This window comes from Salmo salar, chromosome 15, assembly GCF_965601325.2.
Source record: "Salmo salar chromosome 15, fSalSal1, whole genome shotgun sequence".
Taxonomy (NCBI): Eukaryota; Metazoa; Chordata; class Actinopteri; order Salmoniformes; family Salmonidae; genus Salmo; species Salmo salar.
The window spans coordinates 59,799,459-59,825,521 of record NC_138305.1 but is presented as its reverse complement, the minus strand read 5'-3'; the positions used below and the strand labels follow the sequence as shown (position 1 = coordinate 59,825,521).

The 26,063-nt window shown below is 44.3% G+C and overlaps 1 protein-coding gene across 1 annotated transcript; it reads left to right on the top strand.

Moving 5' to 3' along the window:
• On the top strand, positions 1-26,016 carry LOC106571775 (opsin-5). The gene is made up of 4 exons (XM_045695884.2): positions 1-347; positions 9,669-9,962; positions 15,835-16,160; positions 23,817-26,016. The coding sequence occupies exons 2-4, from the start codon at positions 9,782-9,784 to the stop codon at positions 24,102-24,104; spliced, it is 795 nt and encodes a 264-aa protein (XP_045551840.1). The 5' UTR covers positions 1-347; positions 9,669-9,781; the 3' UTR covers positions 24,105-26,016.
• The last annotated feature ends 47 nt before the right edge of the window (positions 26,017-26,063 follow it).

The following is a 26,063-nucleotide window of genomic DNA, read 5'->3' as shown; positions in this document are numbered from 1 at the left end:
TGGCCGGAGACACATGAACATGCCAGTTATAGCTAGCTAATAAAGAGCTTTGTTTAGAAAGAGCCTGTCATACTGCATTTTATTATTTTGTACAGAGCGTGCAAAACAATACATGGTGTCAGAGTAAAAGGACTAAAAGATGGATTTTGCTGGAGTTCCTTCACCTCGAATGGACTGGGGGTCTACAAACTTACCCGATGCATGGCGTAAGTACAAACAGTACGCGGAGCTAATGTTCACGGGTCCTCTGGAAGAAAGAGGAAAGTTGCAGCTACCTGCTCCTGTGGATTGGTGAAAAAGGGAGAGATATTTACAACACATGGACACTTACCGAGGCTGAATCAAAGGTACTGAAACATATGTTGTGCCAAAGACCAATACGATTTTCGCTAGGTACAAATTCCATGAGAAAGTACAGGGAGCAAGTGAATCGTTTGAACAGTTTGTGACTGAGATACGTCTGCTTGTGAAAAACTGTGATTATGCAAACAAGGATGAGATGGTCAGGGACCGTATTGTATTTGGAATACGCTCACTGCGAGTGAGATAGAAACTTTTGAAATATCGGGTCTGAGCTAACGCTGGACAAAGCTATCGACAGCCAAATCTCACGAGCTAACACAGGTTCAGATGAAAACCATTTCGGGTGGCAGCACATCACGTGAAGAAGCAGTGTAGGCAGTCAGACGTCAAAGCACACCTCCGGTACCAAGAGAGTGTGCTTCAGAACAGAGAGAGACAGAAATCCAAAACAGAGCGACACAGACTCAAAATGCCCCAAAACAAGTGGATATTGTGGATGCAAAGTGCATGGCAAACAGTGTACTAAATGTGGAAAATGGAATCACTTTGCAAAAGTGTGCAGAACTTACGGTGGGAAAACAGTACACTGTGAAGATGAAATGTTAATCAAAGAGTCAAATGCTGATGAACTGTTTATTGATTCAGTGACACAGAAAAGTCAAATATCAGAGACCGAGCAAGTCTTTGCTGACATTGAGATAGGAACACAAGGCACAAAGCTAAAGTTCAAACTAGACACTGGTGCAGAAGTAAACGTTATTCCTCTGAATAAATACCGCAGCTTGACATCTGAGTGCAAGCTACAGCCCACTATGCGCATACTGACTGGTTATGGTGGTGAACAGCTCCCAGTAAAAGGCACATGCACTTTCAAATACAAGGAAAGCAACATGATCTTGGACTTTTACGTTGTTGACACTCAAGCACCCGCAGCCTAGGCTTTAAAGCATGTTTACACATGGACCTCATCAAGCTAGTTTTATCAGTGACAGCACCAGTAGAGACAGAGAATGTAATGGAGGAGTCTTCTGATGTTTTTACAGGAATAGGACTATTCCCAGGAGAATGTACCATTCACCTTGACCCAGACGCAACCCCTGTGGTCTACCCACCGAGAAAGATTTCCCTTGCTCTCCGCGCCCGTCTGAAGAAAGAGTTGGAGAGCATGGAGCAATCTGACATCATCACCAAGGTTACAGAACCGACAGATTGGGTAAACACATTAGTGGTGGTGGAGAAACCATGTACAGGCAAGCTCAGAGTATGTCTCAACCCAAGAGACTTGAACAAGGCTATCAAACTCCCCTATTACCCCTTACCGACGCTAGATAGCATCACACACAAGCTAGCGGGAGCACGCTACTTCCGTGTCATGGATGCCAGATCAGGCTACTGGGCTATCAAGTTCACAAAAGAGTCATCTAAGCTCACAACGTTCAACACACCGTTTGGACGCTACAGGTTTGGTCGCCTGCCTTTTGGGACTTTCTCAGTCCAAGACGAGTTTCAGCGAATGATCAATGAGGTGTACGAAGGCCTCAATGGAGTTGTGGCAATTGTGGACGACATCCTTGTCTATGGTCGAACTAAAGAGGAACACGACAGAAGAGCACAGTCGACATTGCTTTCCAGAAAGTGAAAGACTTGATCACAAGAGAACCAGGACCAATCCTTGCCTACTACGACCCCAACAAAGAGCTCAGACTCCAAGTAGACGAGTCAAAGTATGGACTGGGTGCAGTGCTACTGCAGAAGGAAAGCCCATCGGCTATGCTTCCAAATCTCTCACAGACTGTGAAACCAAGTACGCTCAAATCGAAAAGGAGCTGTAAGCCATTCTGTTCGGATGTAAGCGTTTCCATCAGTACGTCTATGAACAACAAGTTATTGTGGAATCCGACCACAAGCCCCTCGAGGTCAATCATGATGAAACCGCTAGCCGCAGCCTCACCAAGGCTACAGAGAATGATCTCTGTAGATACGACTTCACAATCACTCACCGTCCAGGCGAAGACATCCATGTCGCAGACACACTCTCCAGGAAGTTTCTTACCTACAAGGACAGCAGCCTCAGTGAAGGCATGGACATGCAGGTGCACACTGTGTACAATGACTTACCAGTTAGTGACACAAAACTAAAGGAGATCTGAGCAGAAACAGAAAAGGACACACAATTCACACAGCTGAGGAAAGTCATACAGGATGCGTGGCCTGAGGAGAGGAGAAAATGACCTTTGAGTTCCTCATAGTTCCGGAAACATTGTGATGAACTATCACAGATCAACTGAATAATTTTCAAAGGAGAGAAAATCATCATTCCTACCAGTCTCAGAGAAGAGATTTTGACAAAGATCCATGCTGGACACATCCATGCTGGGCATGGAAAACTGCAAACAGAGAGCACAGGATATTTTGTTTCGGCCTGGATGTTACCTCACTGTATCCCAGTCCGACCCTGGCAGGTTGTGGCAACCAATCTGTTCACCTGGAACAATGAGGACTACATCATAACAATGGACTACTACAGCAGATACTTAAGAACTCAACAAGCTTCACAGCACCACATCTGCAGCTGTGATCCACAAGCTGAAAGCAGCCTTTGCCAAGCATGGCATTTTAAAGATTTTAATATCTGACAATGGCCACTGTTAGAAATCAGAGTTTGAATCCTCCACAAAAGCATGGGAGTTCACACACGTCACCAGAAGCCCACATTACCCTCAAAGTAATGGCATTGCTAAAGCACTCATGGACAAAGCAAAAGCAGAGGAGAGACCCCTACCTCAGTCTCCTTGAATACCGCAACACTCCAGTTGACAACTTCAAATCACCAGCCCAGCTGTTGATGAGCCGCAGACTCCCGTCCCCCCACCCGTCCCCCCATCCCCCCCGTAGCTAAGATGGAGAGAAGTCTGTCTATAATGAAGCGATACTCTGCCTTCTTAACAACTCTATCAACAAGGCAGGTCCTACAGGCCCTAGTTTTGTCCCACCTTGACTACTGTTCAGTCGTGTGGTCAGGTGCCACAAGGACTTAGGAAATTTGCAACTGGCTCAGAACAGGGCAGCACGGCTGGCCCTTGGATGTACACAGAGAGCTAATATTAATAATATGAATGTCATTCTCTCCTGGCTGAAAGTGGAGGAGAGATTGACTTCATCACTACTTTTATTTATGAGAGGTATTGACATGTTGAATGCACCGAGCTGTCTGTCTAAACTACTGGCACACAGCTCGGACACCCATGCATACCCCACAAGACATGTCAGAAGAGGTCTCTTCACAGTCCCCAAGTCCAGAACAGACTATGGGAGGCACACAGTACTGCATAGAGCCATGACTACATGAAACTCTATTCCACATCAAGTAACTGACTCCAAGCAGTAAAAGTATATTTCAAAAACGGATTAAAATCACCTTATGGAACAGTGGGGACTGTGAAGCAACACAAACATTGGCACAGACACATGCATACACACACACACGATAACATATGCATTATACATACACATGGATTTAGTACTGTAGATATGTGGTAGTGGTGGAGTAGGGGCCTGAGGGCTCACAGTGTGTTGTGAAATCTGTGAATGTATTGTAATGTAATGGGGATCTATAATAAATACAAATACAAATAGGAAAAGACACGTCATGGCACAAATTTACACAAAGAGGGCAGTTCGGTTTTGTCACTTCAAGCACAAATATATACAACTTTGACTAAAAAGATGTCTTATTGACTTACATCGTTATGCAACATCATGGGTAAGCTCTGGGCATCTCCTTTCAGATCGAAAAAGTGGATTTCAACTGGTGTGGGGTTTAAGTGCGATATAATGCAGTCCATTATAAAACATTCCCCCCAACCAAGTACCATTTAGCACTCTGCTAGTTCTTAAAGTGTGTAACCTATGGGAGAACACGGTTTCCCCTCCCCCAACTCAAGCGCGCTAACCACGACCCCATCAGAGTTCAACTCCTTGAGGGAGTTCATAACACTCTTATCAAGGCTATTCTTCTGAAAATCCAGGATGTGTCTTTTAATTTCCATGTCAAAATGCCTGAGGAGCACAGTGGTCAATAGTAAACATGGCGTTTTCACAGCAATCTGACCTGTAATATGCACCATGACCTGGCAACATTCCATGTAAGACAGTGACAATGCAAACCAAGTGGGAACCCCGATGAGGAATGTTAAGGCTCGACCCCCTTGCTTGGTTCCCCTTAATAATACATTTTTTTTAAAGATAGTGTCTGCCTGCGTGCAGGTCCAGGCCTGGGGAACCATTTCTATGGGCTAAAGATCATAGGCTGCTTTTACACAGGCAGCCCTATTTTGATCTTTTGCCCAATTATTTGTCAAAAGACCAATTGGTGGGGAAAAAATATCAGAATTGGGCTGCCTGCGTAAACGCAGCCAAAGGCAGGCAAATGTTGTGTGCATGCAACCAATACACATGCTCTATTATAATGACCTACAGGGTTGACCCTGATACACTGTCTTACCCCCATTATTCAAAATCAAATCAAATCACATTTAATTGGTTACATACACGTGTTTAGCAGATGTTTTTGCAGGTGTAGCGAAATGCTTGTGTTTCTAGCTCCGACAGTACAGTAATATCTAACAATATCTAACAATTTCACAACATATACCCAATACACACATCTAAGTAAAGGAATAAAGAATATATAAATATATGGATGAGCAATGTCAGAGCGGCATAGACTAAGATACAGTAAAATATAATAGAATACAGTATATACAGTTGAAGTCGGAGGTTTACATACACCTTAGACAAATACATTTAAACGCAGTTTTTCACAATTCATGACATTTAATCCAAGTAAAAATTAGGATAACCACTTTATTTTAAGAATGTGAAATGTCAGAATAATAGTAGAGAGAATGATTTATTTCAGCTTTTATTTCTTTCATCACATTCCCAGTGGGTCAGAAGTTTACATACACTCAATTAGTATTTGGTAGCATTGCCTTTAAATTGTTCAACTTGGGTCAAACATTTCGGGTAGCCTTCCACAAGCTTCCCACAATAAGTTGGGTGAATTTTAGCCCATTCCTCCTGACAGAGCTGGTGTTACTGAGTCAGGTTTGTAGGCCTCTTTGCACGCACACGCTTTTTCAGTTCTGCCCACAAATGTTCTATAGGATTGAAGTCAGGGCTTTGTGATGGCCACTCCAGTACCTTGACATGTTGTCCTTAAGCCATTTTGCCACAACTTTGGAAGTATGCTTGGGGTCATTGTCCATTTGGAAGACCCATTTGCAACCAAGCTTTAACTTCCTGACTTTGTCTTGAGATGTTGCTTCAATATATCCACATCATTTCCTTTCTCATGATGCCATCTATTTTGTGAAGTGCACCAGTCCCTCCTGCAGCAAAGCATACCCACAACATGATGCTGCCACCCCCGTGCTTCACGGTTGGGATGGTGTTCTTCGGCTTGCAAGCATCCCCCTTTTTCCTCCAAACATATCGATGGTCATTATGGCCAAACAGTTCTATTTTTGTTTCCCTGTTTCCCTGTGGCTCAGTTGGTAGAGCATGGGGTTTGCAACGCCAGCATGGTGTGTGCAACGCCAGGGTTGTGGGTTCGATTCCCACGGGGGGCCAGTACAAAAACAAAATGCATGAAATGAAATGTATGTATTGACTACTGTAAGTCGCTCTGGATAAGAGCGTCTGCTAAATGACTAAAATGTAAATGTAAAAAAATGTTTCATCAGACCAGAGGACATTTCTCCAAAAAGTACGATCTTTGTGCCCATGTGCAATTGCAAACCGTAGTCTGGCTTTTTTATGGCGGTTTTGGAGCAGTGGCTTCTTACTTGCTGAGCGGCCCTTCAGGTTATGTCGATATAGGACTCGTTTTACTGTGGATATAGATACTTTTGTACCGGTTTCCTCCAGCATCTTCACAAGGTGCCATACAACTCTCCTTCCATGGCCTCCAACTGCTCTTAAAACTAAATGCACGCTAAATGCACTAAATGCACGCTATTCAATCGATCACTGCCCGCACCTGCTCGCCCGTCCAGCATCACTACTCTGGACGGCTCTGACTTAGAATACGTGGACAACTACAAATACCTAGGTGTCTGGTTAGGCTGTAAACTCTCCTTCCAGACTCACATTAAGCATCTCCAATCCAAAATTAAATCTAGAATCGGCTTCCTATATCGCAATAAAGCATCCTTCACTCATGCTGCCAAACATACCCTCGTAAAACTGACCATCCTACCGATCCTCGACTTCGGTGATGTCATTTATAAAATAGCCTCAAACACTCTACTCAACAAATTGGATGAAGTCTATCACAGTGCCATCTGTTTTGTCACCAAAGCCCCATACACTACCCACCATTGCGACCTGTACGCTCTCATTGGTTGGCCCTCGCTTCATACTCGTCGCCAAACACACTGGCTACAGGTTATCTACAAGTCTCTGCTAGGTAAAGCCCAGCCTTATCTCAGCTCACTGGTCACCATAGCAGCACCCACTCGTAGCACACACTCCAGCAGGTATATCTCACTGGTCACCCCCAACGCCAATTCCTCCTTTGGTCGTCTTTCCTTCCAGTTCTCTGCTGCCAATGACTAGAATGAACTGCAAAAATCTCTGAAGCTGGAGACTCATATCTCCCTCACTAGCTTTAAGCACCAGCTGTCAGAGCAGCTCACAGATCACTGCACCTGTACATAGCCCATCTGTAAACAGCCCATCTATCTACCTACCTCATCCCCACACTGTATTTATTTATTTATCTTGCTCCTTTGCACCCCAGTATCTCTACTTGCACATTCATCTTCTACACATCTACCATTCCAGTGTTTAATTGCTATACTGTAATTACTTCACCACCATGGCCTATTTATTGCCTTAACTTACCTCATTTGCACTCACTGTATATAGACTTTTCGTTTTCTTTTCTTCTACTGTATTATTGACTATGTTTTGTTTATTCCATGTGTAACTCTGTGTTGTTGTATGTGTCGAATTGCTATGCTTTATCTTGGCCAGGTCGCAGTTGCAAATGAGAACTTGTTCTCAACTAGCCTACCTGGTTAAATAAAGGTGAAATAAAAAAGAAATTAAAAAAAAAGGTCCTTTGCTGTTGTTCTAGGATTGATTTGCACTTTTCTCACCAAAGTACGTTAATCTCTAGGAGACAGAAGGCGTCTTCTACCTGAGCGGTATGACGACTGCGTGGTCCCATGGTGTTTATACTGGCATACTATTGTTTGTACAGATGAACGTGGTACCTTCAGGCGTTTGGAAATTGCTCCCAAGGATGAACCAGACTTGTGGTCTACAATCATTTTTCTGAGGTCTTGGCTGATTTCTTTTGATTTTTCCATGATGTCAAGCAAAGAGGCAATGAGTTTGAAGGTAGGCCTTGAAATACATCCACAGGTACACCTCAAATTGACTCAAATGATGTCAGAAGCTTCTAAAGCCATGACAAAATGTTCTGGAATTTTCCAAGCAGTTTACAGGTGCAGTCAACTTAGTGTATGTAAACTTCTGACCCACTGGAATTATGATACAGTGAATTATAAATGAAATAATCTGCCTGTAAACAATTGTTGGAAAAATTACTTGTATCATGCACAAAGTAGATGTCCTAACCGACTTGCCAAAACTATAGTTTGTTAAGAAGAAATCTGTGGAGTGGTTGAAAAATGAGTTTTAATGACTGCAACATAAGTGTATGTAAACTTCCAACTTCAAGTGTTTGTATACCAAAAGTTTTAGGGTCCATACACAGATCGGCTACATAGCTAGCTACACATCCATAGGAATACAGTTATTTTCATCCTCCACTGCACAATAAGCAAGAAAATAGTTAGCTAGCTATGTTACTTCATTTGCATGGCAAATATCAGCAAGGCAAGCTTACAAAATAGTATATTCAATTAGCAGGAAAATCTTTAGCTAGCTAGATTCTTTACATCCACTGTTTCACAAGACGACCGCCTGGTTTGCTGGTTGTTTCAGGAGTCTCTAAAACATTAAACAACCAGAATTACAATTTCATACTCATGTTACAACACACATAAAGCTAGCCAGTTAGCTGGCTAATGTTAGCTAGTCAGCTAGCTTGCTAAATCGCGTCTTTCGTAAACTAACTTTATGACAAAAAAATATGCATAATCGTTTGTCTCCACGTTAACCAACATATTCCTCTGAACTGTACATTTTTTTTGCATGATTCATTATGGCATTATAATCACATTTGCTTCCATCCTAGTATTTTTGTCAACCATCTTTGCTGAAGAAAGTTTCCAGCCTTGGGTCACATAGCATCAAATTCGTCATGGAAACCACTCAATATGATTGGTCATCACCCAGCGGTTGCCGCTGGTGATTTGCATAAAGTTGGGAAAAGTTCATCTTTTACACCGCCTCCCACGCCACCTTCGAGCTGCTCAAAGGTCCCCGCCCTCTTCGCTTCTCACCGCTTTCCTTCCATCGAAAGTAATGGGAAGCGGTGTTTCACCACGCAGCACCGCGTGCTAGTGAACACAGGGCATTAACTGCTTAATGTCATCTTGTCTTTTAGCATGATATTAGGCCTATGTGTGCAATTAGTTTTGAAAGGCTATAGTTTAGGTGTGGCTTATTGTATGGCTGCATTCCGAATACACTTGACACTTGTATGTTGTAGTGGAGACCAATATCTATCTTGTGTTATTAAGCTATATAAAACAATGGGTTGTTGATGTGAATGGATGCATTTCAGATACAATTTTGCACATTTGAATGTTGCAGTAATAGGACCTATAGGCCTACAGTAGCAGTAGGACATTTACTAATATTCTGTCTGGTGCTTTTAGCGAGCGAGAGAGGGAGTATGGTTTTAATAGCTGGCACTGCTCTGAATTACTCGACTGCCCAGCATGGAGAGAAAGGGAACTGCGGGTTTTCAGTGAACATATCTAAATCACAAGGCTCATTTGAGTTTCCTGATGCGCAGAGAAAATAATTCAAGAGAAAAGAGTGATCAAATAAAGATCTGACATCTGTACCATGACAAATACTGCAAATAAGGTTTAATGACAATAGCAGCATCACACGGGTGAGTGGATCTGGGACGCCACTTTCTGGCCATGCTAGAGAGGACAGAACAGCAGGACTATATGGCACGTTCTATTCTAATTCTGTCCTCTCTTCCATGGACATTTAGTGGCCCCTCTTTCCCTTCTCTCTCTTTCTTCCAGCTTGATTGGTTAATTGATTGCTAGATTAATTTACTAATCCTTGCTCTCTCTTCCAGCTTTCTTGCTTGATTCCTTGATTGACTGACTGACTGACTTATTGCTCCCTTTCTCTCTCCCATCCAGCGGTGCTGTCAGTGCTGGGTAATGCTGCGGTCCTGCTGACCTCAGCACTGCGACCGACTCAGCTCAAGGCCCCGGAGCTCCTGACAGTCAACCTGGCTGTGACGGACATCGGCATGGCTCTCAGCATGTACCCCCTGTCCATTGCCTCTTTCTTCAACCACGCCTGGATCGGAGGGAATTCCTCCTGCCTCTACTATGGCCTGATGGGGATGATCTTCAGTACGGCCAGCATCATGACCCTGGCTGTCATGGGTCTGGTACGATACCTGGTGACAGGAAACCCACCCAAAACAGGTATGGCGGTGAGTCCGTCAGTTGAGCACAGTTTTCCTTTTTTATGCAAGCTGGGTTGAAAAAGTGCGGTAGGGTGGCTGGTTGATAGAGGAGGTTGTTTGGTAAACTCCAATATGTTTGTGTGATATAACAAACCTTCCCTGAGATCTGACGAGTCGTGTTAGCCCCCACAGATAATAATGTTTCAGTGCAGTTAATTAGAAGAAGATGAAAACCCCCCCCAAGACACATTTTTGATTGATCAAATTTGACTAGGAGGTTCACTCCACACCTCTGATTTCCATGTAGGTCTAAACCAAACATTACTAAACCCCGAAGGCACTTCTCTCCATGAGGACCGAGGCTCTAAGGCCCTGATTTAGGATCCGCAGGCTTTCTTTTAGCTTTTTTTCTATATTATATTTTATAAAAGCCTCCGCTCTTCTGGGAAGGCGATGTTGGAACATTGCTGCGGAGACTTGCTTTCATTCAACCACAAGAGCATTAGTGAGGTCGGGCACTGACGTTGGGTGATTAGGCCTGGTTCACAGTCAGCATTCCAATTCATCCCAAAACTGTTCAATGGGGTTGAGGTCAGGGCTCTGTGAAGGCCAGTCAAGTTCTTCCACACTGATCTCGACAAACCATTTCTTTATGATCCTCGCTTTGTGCACAGGAGCACATTGTCATGCTGAAACAGGAAACGGTCTTCCCCAAACGGTGCCACAAATTTGGAAGCACAGAATCGTCTAGAATGTCATTGTATGCTGTAGTGTTAAGACTTCCCTTCACTGGAACTAGGGGTCCTAGCCCGAACCATGAAAAACAGCCTGTTAAAGGAATTTTATATCTTGATGATAATAATCAATAATCAATTCGCCTTGACTAATGCCCAAGGTTTGTAAGACAACGGGTTAAATAATTAGGCAAGGACTCAGCTTTCTGCAAAAGGTTTCTGTAGCTTTATTCATGAGAACGTTCTGGCGTCAGGATAACAAAACAGTCATTTTATAGTTCTTGCTTACTTACGCACATGCATTTACACACAAACTGTTGGTGACCTGCAACCCCCCTTGACTTCTCACGCTGTTTATCACATTCTAGCTCAGCCTGTTCCTTTCCCTCAAGGTTAGGAACCCTTTGAACGATGATAATAATCAATAATCAATTCGCCTTGACTAATGCCCAAGGTTTGTAAGACAACGGGTTAAATAATTAGGCAAGGACTCAGCTTTCTGCAAAAGGTTTCTGTAGCTTTATTCATGAGAACGTTCTGGCGTCAGGATAACAAAACAGTCATTTTATAGTTCTTGCTTACTTACGCACATGCATTTACACACAAACTGTTGGTGACCTGCAACCCCCCTTGACTTCTCACGCTGTTTATCACATTCTAGCTCAGCCTGTTCCTTTCCCTCAAGGTTAGGAACCCTTTGAAGTTTTACTCCCTTTACCATCTGTCCCCTGCTCTCTAATACTAATTACATACACACATTTCTTTCCCTCTCCAGTGGTTCCTGGACTTTCTGGAACTAATCAGACCAATCGATCACTACATTGATCATTACATTGATTATTCATTAACCATGCTGTATGACTAATAATTCATCATGGTTTATTGATTCATTTAACTTTATCAGATAATTCACCTATCACAGCCCCAGACCACTATTTCTCCTCCACCAAACTTAACAGTTGCCACTATACATTGGGGCAAGTAGCATTCTCCTGCCATCCGTCAAACCCAGATTCGTACTTTGGACTGCCAGATGGTGAAGCGTGATTCATCACTCCGGAGAACACGTTACCACTGCTCCAGAGTCCAATGGCGGTGTGCTTTACACCACCCCAGTTGAAGCTTGGCATTGCGCATGGTGATCTTAGGCTTGTGTGCGGCTGCTTGGCCATGGAAACCCATTTCATGAAGCTCCCGATGAACAATACTTGTGCTGACGTTGCTTTCAGAGGCAGTTTGGAACTTGGATGTGAGTGTTGCAACCAAGGAAAGACGATTTTTGCGAGCTACTCGCTTCAGCACTCAACGGTCCCGTTCTGTGAACTTGTGTGGCCTACCTCTTCGCGGCTGAACCGTTGTTGCTCCTAGATGTTTCCACCTCACAATAACAGCCCTTACAGTTGACCGGGGAAGCTCTAGCAGGGCATACATTTGACGAACTGATTTGGAGAACAGTAAAAACAGGCAAAAATGACCCCAGCCATTTTCACCTTGTGTCACGTCCTGACCAGTAAAGGGGTTATTTGTTATTGTAGTTTGGTCAGGACGTGGCAGGGGGTGTTTGTTTTATGTGGTTCGGGGTTTGTTGGGCTATGTACTTATGTAAGAGGAGTGTTTGTTTTATGTGTTCCAGGTTTTTTTGGTCTATGTTCTATGTTAGTGTATTTCTATGTTCAGTCTAGTCTATCTATTTCTATGTTTATCATTGAATTGACCTTCAATTGGAGGCAGCTGTTCCTCATTGCCTCTGATTGAAGGTCCTATGTATAGGGGTGTTTTTGTAATGGGATTTGTGGGTAGTTGTCTCCTGTTTTGTGTCTGTGCACCTGACAGGACTGTTTAGTGGCGTTCGTTGTTTTGTTACGTGATTTGTTTGTTTTTCCTTCTTTTAATTAAATAAAGAAGATGAGTATACACGTTCCCGCTGCACCTTGGTCCAATCCTTATGACGCCCGTTACAGAACTACGCACCACCAACGGACCAAGCAGCGGGGTAAGGAGCTGGAGAGGAGCTATCGGGAGTCGTGGACCTGGGAGGAGATCCTAGCCGGAGAGGGACCATGGAGGTAGGCTGGAGAGGACCGGGAGTGTTTTGTTGGAACACGGTTGGCATGGAAACCTAAGAGGCAGCCCCAAAACAAATTTTGGGGGGGCACACAGGTAGTTTGGCTGGGCCAGGGTTGAGCCCTAAGCTAACTCCCCGTGCTTACCAGAGGCAGCGTGGTACTGGTCAGGCCCCGTGCTATGGGGTGATGCGCACAGCGTCGAGGCTAAGCATCCACAGGCCGGTATGCTCGGTGCCAGCGTGCCGCATTTGCGGGGGGAAGCGGGCACCCAGCCAGTAAGAGTGGTGCCAGTCCTGCGCTCGAGACCGCCAGTGCGCCTTCACGGTCCAGTGTATCCTGTTCCCGCTCCCCGCACTAGCCCTGAGGTGCGTGTCTCCAGTCTGGCGTCTACAAAGCCAGCAGCACGCACCAGGCCTCCAGTGCGTTAGCCCAGTCCAGGATGTCCTGTTCCCGCTCCTCGCACTAGCGTTGGGGTGCGTGTCTCCAGTCTGGTACCTCCACTACCAGCCCCACGCACCAGGCCTCCAGTGCATCAGCCCAGTCCAGCTCGTCCTGCTCCTGCTCCTCGCACTAGCCCTGTGGTGCGTGTCCCTAGTCTGGCACTTCCTAAGCCAGCTCCACGCATCAGGTCTTCAGTGCGCAGTCCCCGTCCAGAGTGTCCGGCGACAGTGCCTCGTCCAGAGTGTCCGGCGACAGTGCCTCGTCCAGAGTGTCCGGCGACAGTGCCTCGTCCAGAGTGTCCGGCGACAGTGCCTCGTCCAGAGTGTCCGGCGACAGTGCCTCGTCCAGAGTGTCCGGCGACAGTGCCTCGTCCAGAGTGTCCGGCGACAGTGCCCCGTCCAGAGTCGGCCGACGACAGTGCCTCGTCCAGAGTGTCCGGCGACAGTGCCTCGTCCAGAGTGTCCGGCGACAGTGCCCAGTCCAGAGACGGCCCACAGTCCGGAACTGAGCGAGACGGCCCACAGTCCGGAACTGAGCGAGACGGCCCACAGTCCGGAACCGAGAGAGACGGCCCACAGTCCGGAACCGAGAGAGTCGCCCTACAGTCCGGAACCGGCGCAGCCAGAGTCGACCTCCAGTCCGACGCAGCCAGAGTCGCCCGTTGCGAGGGTCCCCAGTCCGGGGTCGACGGAGAGGGACCTCGCTCTAGAGGCAACACTGAAGTGGGGTGAGCCAGTGGTGGAGCGGGGTCTGCGTCCCGCTCCTGAGCCACCTCCGTAGGGGGGAGTATTGGGAGGGGGGGGGGTGTTGCAGAAGAACCGTCGGTGATGGTGGCCACCCTCCCTTCCCTCCCCTGTAGTTTTGGGATGGGGGTTTGTTGGGGGTTATTTTTTGTTTGTGTTTAGAGTTATTGGATTAGGTTTTGTTTTGATGTTTTAGGTGCATCTGGGGTCTGCACCTTTGGGGGGGGTACTGTCACGTCCTGACCAGTAAAGGGGTTATTTGTTATTGTAGTTTGGTCAGGACGTGGCAGGGCGTGTTTGTTTTGTGTGGTTCGGGGTTTGTTGGGCTATGTACTTATGTAAGAGGGGTGTTTGTTTTATGTGTTCCGGGGGTTTTTGGTCTATGTTTTATGTTAGTGTATTTCTATGTTCAGTCTAGTCTATGTTTAGTTCTTTGGATTGACCTTCAATTGGAGGTAGCTGTTCCTCGTTGCCTCTGATTGAAGGTCCTATGTATAGGGGTGTTTTTGTAATGGGATTTGTGGGTAGTTGTCTCCTGTTTTGTGTCTGTGCACCTGACAGGACTGTTTAGTGTCGTTCGTTGTTTTGTTACGTGATTTGTTTGTTTTTCCTTCTTTTAATTAAATATAGAAGATGAGTATACACGTTCCCGCTGCACCTTGGTCCAATCCTTACGACGCCCGTTACACCTTGGCTGCAGTAGGTTAATTCACATCGGTCGATCTACAAACACATAGCCTATTAGCCATAAGTAATGTTATACCCCTGAAAGGAGGGAAATATGAGAAATGATTCACAGTGACATGTAGCATCAACGACTGTTCAGTCAATTGTAATGATGAATTGCATAAAATCGTCATCTCTTTAATTAGATATCTATTTTCTCAAACGACATAGCATTCACATTTGTATTCCTAGGCATTACTAATCAAGCTCCGCACAAACAAACATCAATGGAGCACACATATTATTGTATTATCACATTCACATGAATTATTAGGATGTTACTTAATATCAGTGATGTAGTGTTAAAAGAAAAGGTGGGTAATATATTAAATTCAAATGGAAAATCGAGGTAAAAAGAATAACAAAAAAAAGACTTTTGTCCGAGATGGGGTAGTTCGTTTCACGTCTTAGGCCTTTGGCCTGTGTCGCGAGAGGGCAGAGTTAGAAAATTTGAGAGAGTGGTGAATTATTATTTTTTTCAAATGAGAAAAAATGACAGAGGTCCCGACCTCGGTGTCCTCATATGTAGATGCAGCCCTGCTGCCGTTGATCGGACCTACGGTAATAAACTACTTTACCAAACCAACCAGGTCCAGCAACAAGCTAGCCTACGATACATCATCTTGCTTTCAGCTGTCCATTTTGATTTATGTATAGAGAGAAAAGCATATATATATATATATACTGTACAGTGGCAAACCATGTCTATTGGACCTTCATTGGGACAATAAAATCTTCCAATACATCGTACCAACCTCAAAACTCAAGAAAAATAACCGAAACATAGCATCGCTTAATGCGCCCAACTGAATCTAACAGGCCTGAGGCTGAGCCACACCTCATGCTACCACTCACACAGAGACAGCACCCACATGGATAATGCTACCCGCAACAACAACCACACTGCTTGAACAACCTAACACCAGCATTATCAAAAGTGACACATCAAAGGATGTGAATGTGTCCTTCAGCTGTCCTTACTGTACACTCCTCTTTAACTCTCATACAGGTAATAAATTCCAGCATCATAGCATAATGATGATCAGTGTGATCTGACTAGAGTTAAACTTTGGTTTAGGGTTAGGATTAGGGTTAGGGTAAGGTTTATGCTAAGGATTAGAGTACTCCTCTACCCCTCTTCCTACCCTTCTCTACCTCTCCCCCCTCTACCTCTTCACCAGGCAACAAGTTCCAGCGTCGGACCATCACCATGGTGATCAGTGTGATCTGGCTGTACTCTGGGCTGTGGGCTGTGTTCCCTCTACTGGGATGGGGTGGCTATGGACCGGAGCCCTTCGGGGTGGCCTGCTCCGTGGACTGGGCCAGCTACCAAGACTCCCTGAGCCGTTCCACCTTCATCATGTCTCTGTCTATCCTCTGCACCTTCATCCCCTGCCTTGTCATCCTCTTCTCCTATTTCGGCATAGCCTGGAAACTCCACAAGGCCTACCAGGCCATCCAAAGCAGCGACTTCAACTACGGACACATCGAGAGGAAGGTCACTCTGGTGAGTATGAACGTTTATCTGTTGACTGTTTATTAACCGTTTAATTAAATATTTTTTCTTTAAAGCTGGAATCGGCATAAAGTAAAACAGTGCCACTGTTCTCCCCAGCACCTTTGTTATTGTTTGTTGGTGAAACGGAGGAGAGCAGCGTTCGGCAGCTTTATTGTGTGTGCAATGATATCCAAGGGAGAAAACGGTGTTCGTTGTTTAAAGTAACTTCTTTGTTGTTGTAATATCACAAATGGACATGGCAGTTTAAATACGGATTCCAGCTTTAATTAGATTAGTGAGTTTATTCATGCGTTAATATGGTGAAGTTAATAAATCAATCATGTAAGTTGTTAAATTAATGAGAAGTGTTATTAAATTAAGCCATAATTTTTTTATTTATTTACTACGTATAAACCTTTGATAACCCAAATCTCAGGGCTTTTGTAACGTGGAAGTCGGGAAGCAAGTTCAGGGATTGTGTCACGTCCTGGCCAGTATAAGGTTAATTGGTATTGTAGTTTGGTCAGGACGTGGCAGAGGGTATTTGTTTTATGTGGTTCGGGGTGGTGTTTTTGGAAAATAGGGTGTTTGATTTAGTATTTCCGGGTTTTTGGTTTATGGTCTGTGTTTATGTATTTTTATGTGTTATCTAGTTAGTTGTATGTCTATGTTTGGTTAATTGGGGTGGACTTCCAATTGAAGGCAGCTGTGTGGTGTTGCCTTTGATTGGAAGTCCTATATTAGTTGGGTGTGTTTGTTTGTCTAATTGTGGGAGATTGTCTTTGGATTGCTGTGTTGCCTTCAAGGCTATCATTTTGTCGTTCATCGTTTTGTTTATTTTTTGTATACGTGTTTGTTTGGTTTTTTCCTTCTTTTCCGTTAAATAAAGAAGATGAGTATACACATACCTGCTGCGTTTTGTTCCGCTATTTCTAACGACGAGCGTGACAGATTGAATCATTTAATAACTGAATGAAACAATACAAACCACCAACAACGCACAGACGTGAAACAGACACAATGACGCCTGGGGAAGGAACCAAAGGGAGTGACATATATAGCGCAGGTAATCAAGGAGGTGATGGAGCCCAGGTGAGTGTCATTATGCGCAGATGCACGTAACGATGGTGACAGGTGTGCGCCATAACGAGCTGCCTGGTGACCTAGAGGCCGGAGAGGGAGCACACGTGACAGCTTTCCTATGGTGTCTGGTTTAAATCATGAAACATATATGGTTTAAAACATGACAAAATAAAGAGCAATTTATCTTTCCCTATAGCCCAATGGGCCAAACAGCAAACCTACAAGAACAACAACAGTTTGCACTGTTGAGTGAAGCTAAGGGCCTTGTTTGGATATTGTTAAATTGCCTCCCTCCTGTTGCTCCTTGATGTAATTACCAATCTAATATGATTTGAGATGGGAAGTAACACTGAAATTCTTATACAAATGATTGCTTATCTCTAGGACGTGTGTGTTTGTGATTAATTGAATCTGTGGATAGTTTATATTTAGGGCAATAGCTCACACAGTGCTCCACAAGCTGCCAAGACAAATACTGTGTAAATTATAGCTGCTTATAGAACAAGGATATGTAAGTTTACTATTCTTATGGACATCAATGCTAGTTGTCACATTCTTCTTGTACGGCCCTTTATAACATTGTTACCATTGAAAAAGCATGTGATTTAACCATTCTTATTACCATTAATGCTCATTTATGGAACACAGAGAGAAGGGAGAGAGAGAGAGAGAGGAGAAGAGGTGAGAGGAGACAGTGAGGGGAGAGCAGAGAAAGAGAAAGAATAGTTTACCAGTGTCTCTGTGTGTCCCTCTGATGAATCTGTAGTGTTTGACAGCATGCTGGGTCACCTCCCGGTCACCTCCCGGTCACCTCTCTGACATTTCACACATCTGTCTGTTCCTGTACAAATCTCTCACACATCTGTTGGTCCCACAGCAGCATGAAACATTCCAACGTGTGTGTGTGTGTGTGTGTGTGTGTGTGTGTGTGTGTGTGTGTGTGTGTGTGTGTGTGTGTGTGTGTGTGTGTGTGTGTGTGTGTGTCCGTCCACAGTGTGATTCATATGAAGAGTGCTGCTTAGTTATTTTATTCATGCAATGTGGAAGGCTTTTAAATGACAAAATGAATAATTTAGCATTAAGAAGAAAAAAAACGTTTTTATTGAATTTAAAATGTTCCTTCAAGAGTAGCTGAATACATCTTTCACATTCACTTTGTTCTTTAATTCATGCCCAGTGGTTAGGCCCAGTTGAGTTTTCTGCTTTCCTACGATGCAAACAGATAGATAATGAATGACCTATTAGACTGAGATCCATCTCCAGCTGGCGATAGCCTCACAAAACCCAGATGGAGGGTTTCATTTAGTTTATCTCTGTAATGTTGTGCATACACAGAGCAGGGTGTAGTGATACATTAACAAAGACAGATTCACACCTCTTTGTCTCTGACTCACAGCTTCACAGTCATTTTTTAAATTAATTTCACCTTTATTTAACCAGGTAGGCTAGTTGAGAACAAGTTCTCATTTACAACTGCGACCTGGCCAAGATAAAGCAAAGCAGTTCGACACATACAACAACACAGAGTTACACATGGAATAAACAAACATACAGTCAATAATACAGTAGAAAAAGTCTATATACAGTGAGTACAAATGAGGTAAGATAAGGGAGTTAAGGCAATAAATGGGCCATGGTGGCGAAGTAATTACAATATAGCAATTAAACACTGGAATGGGAGATGTTCAGAAGATGAATGTGCAAGTAGAGATACTGGGGTGAAAAGTAGCATGATAAATAAATAAATACAGTATGGGGATGAGGTAGATAGATGGGCTGTTTACAGATGGGCTATGTACAGGTGCAGTGATCTGCGAGCTGCTCTGACAGCTGGTGCTTAAAGCTAGTGAGGGAGATATGAGTCTCCAGCTTCAGTGATTTTTGCAGTTCGTTCCAGTCATTGACAGCAGAGAACTGGAAGGAAAGGCAGACAAAGGAGGAATTGGCTTTGGGGGTGACCAGTGAGATAAACCTGCTGGAGCGCATGCTATGGGTGGGTGCTGCTATGGTGACCAGTGAGCTGAGATAAGATGGGGCTTTACCTAGCAAAGACTTGTAGATGACCTGGAGCCAGTGGGTCTGGCGACGAGAATGAAGCGAGGGCCAGCCAACGAGAGTGTACAGGTCACAGTGGTGGGTAGTATATGGTGCTTTGGTGACAAAACGAATGGCACTGTGATAGACTGCATCCAATTTGTTGAGTAGAGTGTTGGAGGCTATTTTATAAATGACATCGCCGAAGTCGAGGATCGGTAGGATGGTCAGTTTTACGAGGGTATGTTTGGCAGCATGAGTGAAGGATGCTTTGTTGTGATATAGGAAGCCGATTCTAGATTTAATTTTGGATTGGAGATGCTTAATGTGAGTCTGGAAGGAGAGTTTACAGTCTAACCAGACACCTAGGTATTTGTAGTTGTCCACATATTCTAAGTCAGAACCGTCCAGAGTAGTGATGCTGGACAGGCGGGCAGGTGTGGGCAGCGATCGGTTGAAGAGCATGCTTTTAGTTTTACAAGCATTCAAGAGCAGTTGGAGGCCACGGAAGGAGAGTTGTATGGCATTGAAGCTCATCTGGAGGTTAGTTAAAACTTATTTGGGACTGGGGGCGGTATTTTGACGTCTGGATGAAAAGCATGCCCAAAGTAAACTGCCTGCTACTCAGGCCCAGAAGCTAGGATATGCATATAGATTGGTAGATTTGGATAGAAAACACTCTAAAGTTTCAATAACCGTTAAAATAATGTCTGTGAGTATAACAGAACTGAAATGGTAGGCGAAACCCCAAGGACAAACCATAAAAAAAAGCATACCACTGATTTCAATGCCTGGCACTTTTATAATAGGGCGAAATCGTCCCCGATTGCAGTTCCTAGGGCTTAATCGCATGGTTTGCTTTCGCCATAAAGCCTTTTTGAAATCTGACACCTTGGCTGGATTAACAAGTTAAGCTATATTTTGATGTATTGCACTTGTCATTTCATGAAAGTTTAATATTTAGAGTAATTTAATTTGAATTTCGCGCTCTGCAATTTCACAGGATGTTGGCCAGGTGGGACGCTAATGTCCCACCTATCCCAAAGACGTTTTAACACAGTGTCCAAAGAAGGGCCATAAGAATTTTGTCGTCTGCGTAGAGGTGAATCAGAGAATCACCAGCAGCAAGCGCGACATCATTGATGTATACAGAGAAGAGAGTCGGCCCGAGAATTGAACCCTGTGGCACCCCCATAGAGACTGCCAGAGGTCCGGACAACAGGCCCACTGATTTGACACACTGAACTCAATCAGAGAAGTAGTTGGTGAACCACTTGTAGCAGGACCCACTCGTAGCACGCGCTCCAGCAGGTATATCTCACTGGTCACCCCCAAAGCCAATTCCTCCTTTGGTCGCCTTTCCTTCCAGTTCTCTGCTGCCAATGACTGGAACGAACTGCAAAAATCACTGAAGCTGGAGACTCATATCTCCCTCACTAGCTTTAAGCACCAACTGTCAGAGCAGCTCACAGATCACTGCACCTGTACATAGCCCATCTGTAAACAGCCCATCTATCTACCTCATCCCCATACTGTATTTATTTATTTATCATGCTACTTTGCACCCCAGTATCTCTACTTGCACATTCATCTTCTGAACATCTCCCATTCCAGTGTTTAAATGCTATATTGTAATTACTTCGCCACCATGGCCCATTTATTGCCTTAACTCCCTTATCTTACCTCATTTGCACTCACTGTATATAGACTTTTTTCTTTTTTCTACTGTATTATTGACTGTATGTTTTGTTTATTCCATGTGTAACTCTGTGTTGTTATATGTGTCGAATTGCTATGCTTTATCTTGGCCAGGTCGCAGTTGCAAATGAGAACTTGTTCTCAACTAGCCTACCTGGTTAAATAAAGGTGAAATAAAAAAACCTAGGCGAGGCAGTCATTTAAGAAACCAAGACTGTTGAGTCTGCCGATAAGAATGTGGTGATTGACAGAGTCGAAAGCCTTTGCCAGGTCGATGAATACAGCTGCACAGTAATGTCTCTTATCGACGGCGGTTATGATATCATTTAGGACCTTGAGCGTGGCTGAGGTGCACCCATGACCAGCTCTGAAACCAGATTGCATAGCGGAGAAGGTACAGTGGGATTCGAAATGGTCGGTAATCTGTTTGTTAACTTGGCTTTCGAAGACCTTAGAAAGGCAGGGTAGGATAGATATAGCTCTGTAGCAGTTTGGGGCTAGTGTCTCCCCCTTTGAAGAGGGGGATGATTGTGGCAGCTTTCCAATCTTTGGGAATCTCAGACGATACGAAAGAGAAGTTGAACAGGCGAGTAATAGGGGTTGCAACAATTTCAGCAAATAATTTTAGAAAGAGAGGGTCCAGATTGTCTAGCCCGGCTGATTTGTAGGGGTCCAGACTTTGGAGCTCTTTCAGAACATCAGCTATCTGTATTTGGGTGAAGGAGAAATGGGGGAGGCTTGGGCGAGTTGCTGTGGGGGGTGCAGGGCAGTTGATGGAAAGCATGGCCAGCCGTAGAAAAATGCTTATTGAAATTCTCAATTATAGTGGATTTATCGGTGGTGACAGTTTCCTAGCCTCAGTGCATGGGGCAGCTGGGAGGAGGTGCTCTTATTCTCCATGGACTTTACAGTGTCCCAGAACATTTTGAGTATGTGCTACAGGATGCAAATTTCTGTTTGAAAAAGCTAGCCTTATCTTTCCTAACTACCTGTGTATATTGGTTCCTAACTTCCCTGAAAAGTTGCATATCACGGGGGTTTATTCGATGCTAATGCAGTACGCCACAGGATGTTTTTGTGCTGGTCAAGGGCAGTCAGGTCTGGAGTGAACCAAGGGCTATATCTGTTCCTGGTTCAAACATTTTTGAATTGGGCATGCTTATTTAAGATGGTGAGGAAGGCACTTTTAAATAATAACCAGGGATCCTCTACTGATTGGATGAGATCATTATCCTTCCAGGATACCCGGGCCAGGTCGATTAGAAAGGCCTGCTCGCTGAAGTGTTTTAGGGAGCGTTTGACAGTGATGAGGGGTGGTCGTTTGACCGCAGACCCATTATGGATGCAGGCAATGAGGCAGTGATCGCTGAGATCTTGGTTGAAAACAGCAGAGGTGTATTTGGAGGGCAAGTTGGTTAGGATGATATCTTTGAGGGTGCCCGTGTTTACGGATTTGGGGTTGTACCTGGTAGGTTCATTGATAATTTGTGTGAGATTGAGGGCATCAAGCTTAGATTGTAGGATGGCTGGGGTGTTCAGCATGTCCCAGTTCAGGTCACCTTGCAGCACGAGCTCTGAAGATAGATGGGGGGCAATCAATTCACATATGGTGTCCAGGGCACAGCTGGGGGCAGAGGGTGGTCTATAGCAAGCAGCAACGTTGAGAGTTTTGTTTCTGGAAAGGTGGGTTTTTAAAAGTAGAAGCTCAAATTGTTTGGGTACAGACCTGGATAGTAAGACAGAACTCTGCAGGCTATCTCTGCAGTAGATTGCAACTCTGCCCCCTTTGGCAGTTCTATCTTGTCAGAAAATGTTATAGTTGGGGATGGACATTTCTGGGTTTTTGGTGGTCTTCCTAAGCCAGGATTCAGACACGGCTAGGACATCCGGGTTGGCAGAGTGTGCTAAAGAAATGAATAAAACAAACTTAGGGAGGAGGCTTCTAATGTTAACATGCATGAAACCAAGGCTTTTACGGTTACAGAAGTCAACAAATGAGAGCAGCTGGGGTATAGGAGTGGAGCTAGGCACTGCAGGGCCTGGATTAACCTCTACATCACCAGAGGAACAGAGGAGAAGTAGGATAAGGGTACGGCTAAAGGCTATAAGAACTGGTCGTCTAGTATGTTCGGAACAGCGAGTAAAAGGAGCATGTTTCTGGGCGCTTTAGAATAGATTCAAGGCATAATGTACAGACAAAGGTATGATAGGATGTGAATACATTGGTGGTAAACCTAGGTATTGAGTGATGATGAGAGAGATATTGTCTCTAGAAACATTTAAACCAGCTGATGTCACCGCATGTGTGGGAGGTGGAACTAAAGGGTTGGCTAAGGCATATTGAGCAGGGCTAGAGGCTCTACAGTGAAATAAGACAATAATCACTAACCAGAAGAGCAATGGACAAGGCATATTGACATTAGGGAGAGGCATGATTTATCCACTCGCTAGCTATCCCACCTGGAAAGATATTACTTTGTTTTTGCGCTGTTTGTTTGTTTACAAGGGATGAATTATACAATTCTGGTTAGATATCAAAACAGTACCAGTTTTGCTGACATTTTGGAAGATGATATTTATCCGGGCAAAACCCTATTTCACGCTGGTTCCACTACTTAGGGTCTTTCAGACATGGGGCTCAAGCAAAGCTCATGAGTGACTGTGACAAAGCGTACAAGTCTAGATCACGAGAAACGCTTTAGTCCCTGTCAAATTTGGCTACCTCAGGTTAAGAAGTTTGACATGGCTGTATGCATAGTCTATGTTATGTTTTTGACAGACAAACGCCTCCCCTCTCCTTTTCTCTCCTCCCCTCTCCCTTATCTCCTCCCCCTCTCCTCTTCACCCTAGATGGCGGTGTTGATCAGCTCTGGGTTCATCGTAGCCTGGTCTCCCTACGTGGTGCTCAGCTTTTGGAGTATGTTCCACACCAAGGGGAAGGACAGCCTGGCCCCCGTGGTCTCCCTGCTGCCCTGCCTGTTCGCTAAAGGCTCCACGGCCTACAACCCTTTCATCTACTACATCTTCAGACGCACCTTTAGACGCGAGCTCCGCCAGCTCCAGGTCCTGATCTGCTGCTCTGAACAACCAGACTCGCCTTCGTGTGGGGAGACAGGAGAGGAGGGCAGGCAGTGTTAGGTCTGACCTACTACAGAGCCTTCCGGATGATAAGAGTAGAGCTCCCTTGGTGAGGAAGTTGGGAACTGCGGCGCTGGAAAGAGTCTGATAAAGAGCAGACAAGCTCCCTTTAAAAAAGTATTGGAACACGGTCTGTTTGAACAGGGCTGAACATTGGTCCGTACCCGTCAAAGGGTTAAGACTGTGTGTGTGCGTGTGCGTTAAAGGGTCACAAATGGATGGGGTGTGAGTTAATCAACTGTTTCTCTTCACTGTCATCCTAGCACACACTACTAGGTCATAGCCTCGTCCTTGCCACATCACTAACAAAGTAACACTTTACTTGAAGTCAACAGACAAAATGTATTATGATGCAGTCATAAGACACATCACATATTATAATCATTGTAATAAAGCATTATAAGGGCTCATACATGTTTATAAAAAGTTGTAAAGCATTGTGTTTTTTGGCTTGAAGTTAAAGGAACATCATGAATGAACATCATGAATGAAGCCCCCTAATGGAAACTAGGTGAATTGCAACAACATTTGCACTGCTACAACACTTGCAATTCTACTTGCGATGTAGAATTTTAGCAACCAGGAAATAGCAAGTCAATTTCTGAGTCTTTTTTACTTTCAGTTTTGCACACCATTTCTGCCATTATTCATTGTGCTTGTGAGTAGATAACCATGCCTCTGAGTGACACTGATGGAAGAGAGGGAGGGTCCAGCCTTCCAATTTGACAAGCGACAGACCAGCTTTTGTTGTCAAATAGGAGGGCTGCACCATCATAATGTAACTTTGTGTGGGCCCCAATTTATTTATTTTTGAACAAATATTGTGAAACATTACACTATTACCGCAGATATATTAAGGACATTTTCTGAAATGAAAATGCAAAAATATTACATAATGTCCCTTTAAGTGTTATTGTAAAGTTCACTTTATTGTTGAATGTTCTTGTGAGGTACTGTAGCATTGAACTTAAACTTCACAATGGTTACTATGGCCATTCACAATGGTCACTATGAGCATTTACAATGGTCTCTATGGCCATAGTTCTGGTCCCTTTCTTCCTGTTTTGAGAGACTTGTTGGATATTGTAGCATTGGCAGGCTACGAGACAGCCTTCTTGACTATCCTCCCCATGTCTAGAGTGTTCTGTATGTCTGTCCCCAATAGAAGCTCCAGGAACCATCAAGTTAACAGAGGAGAGCTTATCTGACATTGCACCCTATTCCCTACATTGTCCACTACTTTTAGACAGAGCCCTATGTAGCTAATATTATTCTGATGTGGCAGTGGTTGTGAACTATGTAAGGAATAGGGAATAGTGTGCCATTTTGAAGGCCGCTGGAAACTTCAGGAAGTGATTTTTATTCCCAGGTTTTCCACATCTGACCTTGTTTGTGTGACCTCTAATGATTGTAACAGAGCTACTCTGAGAAAATTAAACAGCTTTAGATAAGCATCTTTTTTTCTCTGTCTTTGTTGCTCCTAAACACTTCTACTTCACAATAACAGCACTTACAGTTGACCGGGTTAGCTCTAGCAGGGCAGAAAGCTGACGAATTGACTTGTTGGAAAGGTGGCATCCTATGAGGGTGCCACGTTGAAAGTCACTGAGCTCTTCAGTAAGGCCATTCTACTGCCAACGTTTGTCTATGGAGATTGCATGGCTGTGTGCTCGATTTATACACCTGCCAGCAACGAGTGTGGCTGAAATAGCCGAATCCACTAATTTGAAGGGGTGCCCACATACTTTTGGATATATAGTACACATACCATTCCATTAAACCATAACGTTACCAGCACAGTCATTGTTGCTCCAAAGTCTGTGTTAGGTCGATAGTGTGTGCGTGTTGCTATCTTCAAGCGCTTATTGATTCATGAATGATTATAGACTTCACTTCCCAATGAAGACCTTAACCAAAGGTTAACCGGTGGTGCCCACCGTGATGGCAAGAGCCTTTTTA

Bases quoted from the DNA above. Each gene is read 5' to 3' on its own strand.
- LOC106571775 (XM_045695884.2), top strand. From the start codon at position 9,782: ATGGCTCTCAGCATGTACCCCCTGTCCATTGCCTCTTTCTTCAACCAC. The intron at 9,963-15,834 runs GTATGGCGGTGA...CCTCTTCACCAG, and splicing joins AGGAAACCCACCCAAAACAG to GCAACAAGTTCCAGCGTCGG. The intron at 16,161-23,816 runs GTGAGTATGAAC...TCTTCACCCTAG, and splicing joins TCGAGAGGAAGGTCACTCTG to ATGGCGGTGTTGATCAGCTC.